This window comes from Cyprinodon tularosa, unplaced genomic scaffold, assembly GCF_016077235.1.
Source record: "Cyprinodon tularosa strain WSP-4 unplaced genomic scaffold, ASM1607723v1 ctg581, whole genome shotgun sequence".
Lineage (NCBI taxonomy): Eukaryota > Metazoa > Chordata > Actinopteri > Cyprinodontiformes > Cyprinodontidae > Cyprinodon > Cyprinodon tularosa.
In genome coordinates this window covers 185,810-191,878 of record NW_024039320.1, presented here as the reverse complement: position 1 = coordinate 191,878, position 6,069 = coordinate 185,810, and the positions used below count along the sequence as shown (strand labels likewise).

At 39.5% G+C, this 6,069-nt stretch overlaps 1 protein-coding gene across 1 annotated transcript; it reads right to left on the bottom strand.

Annotated features, from left to right (window-relative positions):
• Positions 1–435: 435 nt before the first annotated feature.
• On the bottom strand, positions 436–2,076 carry LOC119797386 (C2 calcium-dependent domain-containing protein 4C). The gene has a single exon (XM_038306454.1). It carries the CDS (start codon positions 2,004–2,006, stop codon positions 795–797), a length of 1,212 nt encoding a protein of 403 aa, XP_038162382.1. The 5' UTR covers positions 2,007–2,076; the 3' UTR covers positions 436–794.
• Positions 2,077–6,069: the final 3,993 nt, after the last annotated feature.

The following is a 6,069-nucleotide window of genomic DNA, read 5'->3' as shown; positions in this document are numbered from 1 at the left end:
GGATGTGCCATAATTTTCTCAGTTTCATGTTTCAGATTGAAACAAAACTGAGGTAATAATCTTTGGACCAAAGGTTGAGAGATCCAGAGTTAGTTCACAGCTTCAACCGCTAAAAAACACTAATTTTGGTACAAATGGTGTCATGGTGAACTCAAACCTGAACCTTTAACATTGGGCGACATTTACCTCTTCATTTAACCCAGGCATCCCCAAACTCGGTCCTCAAGGCCCCCTGTCCTGCAGGTTTTAGAGGTTTCCTTGCTCCAGCACAGCTGATTTTAATTGAAAGCTGATTAACAGGCTTTTGGTCTACTGCAATCATTATAACCAGCTGTGCTGAAGCAGAGAAACCTCTAAAATCTGCAGGACAGGGGGCCTTGAGGACCGAGTTTGGGGATGCCTGATTTAACCCCGGGGAGAAGTTTGGGGTTAAGGATCTTGCTCAGAGACCCATAGTGGCAGTCTGTGGGAGTGGGTTTGGAACTCAGAACCTCAGGATTTTAAGCTCTATGCCTTAACCACTAGGTGGCCACTCCTAAGTACTGCAACTATTCTAGATTTGTGAGGACATTTCCTCAGTGAGTCTTACATTTTTGTGAAAAAATCTAGTGCTTTAGCATTTCTGTGCATTTGACTAATGTTGTTTTTTCAGAAGCTATAATTGAGAGTGACTAAAATATCTTAAGGTGATGAAAGCAGTGAAAAAATGCAATGCAGTATCAACACCAAAACAAAGCAAAAACAAATTAAAGATGTTATATTTTTTGCAGGACATAGCTGATCCAGATCTGCTCTTACATCTGTTCTCCACACCATAATAGGTGGGATAGTGGTTTACAGATCACCCCGATCAAAGTTCCCCTCTTCAATGCTCCTGCTGCAGCTTTATCCAGCACTTTTAACCTGAGCTGCAGCTCCAGCAGATCCTTTTGGCTCAGCTCTGTGAAGTAGAAATCTTCATTGAACACAGGACAGCGGCAGTTCCTGATGGTAGCACTCTCCTGCTGCTGCAGCCTTCCTGGTGTTAGGCAGAGATTCACAGCGCAGTTCAGGGTTTGTTGCTCATTTGGATCCAGCAGGCCTTCTACAGAAATTATACGCACTCTAATAGTGGAAGAGATTGAGCATGTACCGTTAGAGAATGTAGTGTGCTCAGTGGAGAGGCGAACTCTGCCTCTGCTCTGCAAAGGAAGGATGTGTTCATGCTGAAGTCTCTTCTGGCAGTGGAGGAAGTCCAGGGGATGGAGGACAGGTGGGTGCAGGCCCGGTGGGTTTTTCTTCAAAGATGATTTGCTGGAGGAAGAAGTCGATATGCTTGGTCCTAATTTCTTTGGCTTCTTGCTTTTCTCTATGCTATCAATCAACGAAGGGCAGGACACTGTTTCTTTAAGACGGCAGCTTCTGGATGGGACATTTCTGGGTGTTGTGATAATGGAAGGAGCTCCAGCTTCTGCTGCTTCCGAGAAGCTTTTGGATGCAAGCATTGGAAGAAACTCTGACAGAGTTTTCTTTAGTGAGGTCATTTCCTTCACCTGTCTGGGCTTTGATGTAGGGATTCTTCTTTCGAACGTGTACATGGGCCGTTTTGAATGAAACAAAGATTCTTTCCTTCTAGTGTTGGGGCTCTCATACACCCCTGCCAGACCATAACACTCTGCAGAGAACGGTAAAGGTTTTCTTGGAGCATCCTGAAGATCTTCATTGTTTTCCCTCATCTTCTTTTTAGTTTGGATAGTATTTGAAGAAGTCAAGCTCTTTGGTGTCAGCTTCTGGTTGTCCAGAGACAGAGGGGTCATTTCAGGCTCCAGCATTGGGTGTCTTTTGCAAAGCCTCGGAGGCAGACAGAACTCAGGGATGTTATCTGGAGTGATGATGTTATTGTGAAGATTCTGAGAGACGCTGACCTTTGAGCAGAAAAAAGCATCCTCATCCCTCCTTCCAATGTAATGATCCAGCTCCAGAGGAATGCTCTCCATGCTCTCCCTTATCTTCCCAAGGACCCACATGGTCAGCTGCAGGCTTTGCACAAAAATCAGTCTACTTAAAATAATTACAAAATATGTAATTTAGTAAAAGTTTCTGAAATCTTTGATCAAAGATTTCCAAAAAAATGCAACAATTTTTATTCTCCCACCTGTGATATTGAGAGGTGCCCTTCTCTGTAAGGGAGATCTGCATGTGTGTGATGCATGTGGTAGGTTTTAAAGGTTAGCCTGAGTTAGTGCGTCACTGGTCTGCCAGCCCCCGCATGCATCAGAGGGTATTATGGAAGCATACATCCCTCAGTACACATCACGGGGTCGGTCTGTGTGTGAATCTGGGTGGGTGCCACATCAGATCAGATGCATTCAAGTGCATTTTGTTGTGACGTAAGCTTCCTTGAATTTGATTTTTTATTTTATCAATGCTTTATGCTTTATGCTTTATGCTTTATGCACTTTGGAGATTTAAAGTGAGTCATGATGTATTAAGTGAAACATTCCAAAAATGCAATATACTTATTTCCTTTTTCACACATGTATAAATTGTTGATGTGGTGTTGCTCCAAAAAAGTTTTTATATGATTAAAAGCAGGACCCATTTCAATTTATTAAAGAAAAAAAAACACATGTCAACAAATTCTTAACACACACTTGAACACTGAAGATGCTGATCATTGTGGAGGAAAACACTGTCATTCATTTAACCTCTGTGATAAAAATCTAAAGAACAACAGAATAACTGAACTGTTCCACATTTCTCATGTTCCATTATTAGTCAGAGCAATAGAAAATTGTGCATACTTGTGAAGAAGGATGAAGATTATTCAAGGTTTTCAGTTTTCAAAAGAAATACAAATCTGCACAATGTGGAGTTCTTTTCATTTCACCTCAAATTAGTTAATTCTTTGTTGAACACCATTTTTCTGCAACTAGAGCTGTATGCCATTGGGGAGTGGTTTACATGTTTAGCCATATTTCTTTGGGAAATGATTCAGGCAGGTGGGATTGAAGTTTTTTTTTATATACTTTATTTTTGATGATGAAGTCTGAACTTTGTCAATACATAAATACATTGTTTATTCTAAACCATTCTATTGCAGGTTTAAATTAGGCTGCTGAAAAGCAAACTTCTGACTAATGTAAAAAATATATATATATATAGTGTAATAAGTCTGTTTTGCTCTGATTAAAAATATCTGTATTTAGCCTTTAGTTGTCCTAAATGACACACTGAAAATCTATTTACAGTAGGTGACTAAAATCAGGAAGTCTGATTTGATATTAAATGCTTAAAGGAGAGGAGTTCTACCCAGCTAGAATATAAATATCTAATTTTAAGCACAGAAGTGTCCAGCATGTGTTGTGGTTATGTTGTGGTTTAAAGACCTGGGTGCGTCAGGCAAACAGGCAGCAGCGACAGACCTCAAAGAGCAGGTAACCTTTAGACAGCTGGTGATCGAACAGACTGTTGATCTGAAGTCAGTACACCGCTTTGAGTTAATATGTATGCCTATGTATGTCAAAAAGGTAAAAATTCAATATAATCCTGCAGTTTAAAATTTTATGAGATACATGGAAAACTATTGGAACTCTTAAGAATTTTGACAATTTAGACATAGAGTTACATTCAGCCTAATGTTGTCAAATAATTTTTCACATTTTATTAATTCACATTGACCAAATTCAATTCAATTCAGTTTATTTATATAGAGCTAATTCACATCACATGTCATCTCAAGGCACTTTACAGAGATAATTCAACCAGATCATACAGTGAAACTGATTCAAAGTTTTCTATTTAAGGAAAACCATCTGATTGCATTGACTCATCTATAAACAAAGGTGTTGATGGCAGCAGCACAGCTGATATTTCTGTCCAGGATGGAATCACAAGCAAACAGACAGACAAGATGAAGCTACTATGAGAAAAAGCAGAGAGAGGATAATGTTAGAGTTTGAACTTACAAAATCCTGCTTTGTAAGTGAAGAAGGAGGTTTTTAAATGTATTCTTGACAGGAAGCCAATGAAGAGAAGCTAGGATATGAGAGATATGATCTGTCTTTTTTACTTTCTTCAGAGGTCTGGCTGCAGCATTCTGGTTCAGCTGAAGGCTTTTAACTACAATATGTGGACCTTCTGTGGTTTAGATGATTAAAAACCAAAATGAGGCTGAAATCATGACAAAGAAGGATGATTTTAAATTGTATTCTGGAATTAACAGGAAGTCAGTGAAGAGAAGCTAGGATAGGAGAGATATGATCTCTCTTTTCAATTTTCATCAGAACTCTGGCTGCAGCATTTTGGATCAGCAGAGAGCTTTTAACTAGAGTTTGTGGACTTCCTGAAAGTAAAGAATAACAATAGTCCAGCCTTAAAGTAACAAATGCATGGACTAGTTTCTCAGCATCACCTCAAGACAGGATATCTCTAATTTTTGCAATATTGTGCAGATGAAAGAAGAAAATTATAGAGACCTTATTGAATACATCATGTGATGTATTCAATAATCACATGATGTATTCCCCATGATGAACAAAATGGGGGATACTGTGCATCCTGTTACAATGCCTTTCTCCAGTAACTACCATGCAGTGGTAAACTTGGCAGTCTGGAACCGCAGCTTGAATGACCCCAGGTAGCTGTTAATCATCAACCTGATTTGTCGGGGATGTGGTACTGCTCCATAGCCTTGTTAATGAGGGAATGGGGCATGAACCCATATGCATTTGCGAGGTCCAGCCAGACAACTGGTAGGTTGCCCTTGCTCCCCTGGCCTCCTGGATCAGATGGCTGAGGATGGTGGTGTGTTCCAGGCATCCAGAGAACCCTGGAATCCCCCCCTTCTGGATCGAGGTGTTGACATACCCATTTGTTGTCATGTAGTTAGTTATTCTTCTCGCCAAGACCGAGAAAAAGATCTTGGCTTCTACACTCAGGAGAGAGATGGCGTGGAACTGGCCGATCTCAGAAGAGTCCTTCTCCCTTGGCACAAAGCAGCCTTCGGACAATCTCCAGGTCGTTGGTGTGGTACGCAGTGCTGGGAAGAGCTGCAGCGTGCAGGAATATACCACCATCTTCAGGGCTGTGTAAGTTTAAGTGCACGGACTCTTCTTTGCTGGCAGCGTTCATGCATGACTTTGTGAACGCTTAGTTTCATCGCTCTTGGATTCCGCTGCAGTGATGCACTCACATTGCCTCTTGCTCCCTCCAAGTGCTCAGCTGTATCTGCAACTTCTATGTAACTAGACAACAAGCCTTGGAAAATTATGTGACTTATCAGTCAAACACACTGTGATAGGAATTACGTGTTGTGCTTGCATTTCCAACTGTTGTTTGAGCTAAAGAAATACAAAGAAGAAAAAAGTAGAAAAAGTACTGTTTAAATAGGATGAAGTAACAATCAGTCTCTATTTGGCTCTAAAGAAAATCCCATTTTAATTTAGCAAACTCTATGTTACTAACTTCAGCATTTCCTGTAAAGTATTTCATACATTTCTGTTGAAATGTTTAATTTGTCACCATTGCAATTTCTAACCCTCAACTTGATTTGTGGACTAATTTACTTTGCATGATTTGATAACTTAGGATGTTAAATGAACCATATACTGTAATAAAGTCAATGGCCACAACAGAAATAATTGAACTGGGAAAAACCTTGAAACACTCGCTTGACTAGTTAGACAGCTATCCTAAAATATAACTTTAGGGAACGCAGAAGAAAAACTGAAAGCCTGCACATAAACAAAAAGGAAGTTATCATAGAAAAACCCTGGCTTAGTTTGGGTTTGAATCCTGGAGATTTTGCTTTCTTGCAGCACCACATAAACTTACTATGTGGTTTTCTTATCTCTTGTCCAAGAGTATAACACCAAACATGTTTATCTATAGAATAGGTCAATCTAATTATTTAAAAACTGATTAGGGAAAAACCATACTGAAACATTTCAAAAAAGGATGCATTTGAGCAATAAGATCTTGCTTCTTAGTCAATAAATGGTATTCCTGTTTTGTAATAGAATAATAAATTGTGTATTCTGATGTTTAGAACTAAAAAAATCGAAAAATATTGAAACTAATTTGACCCCT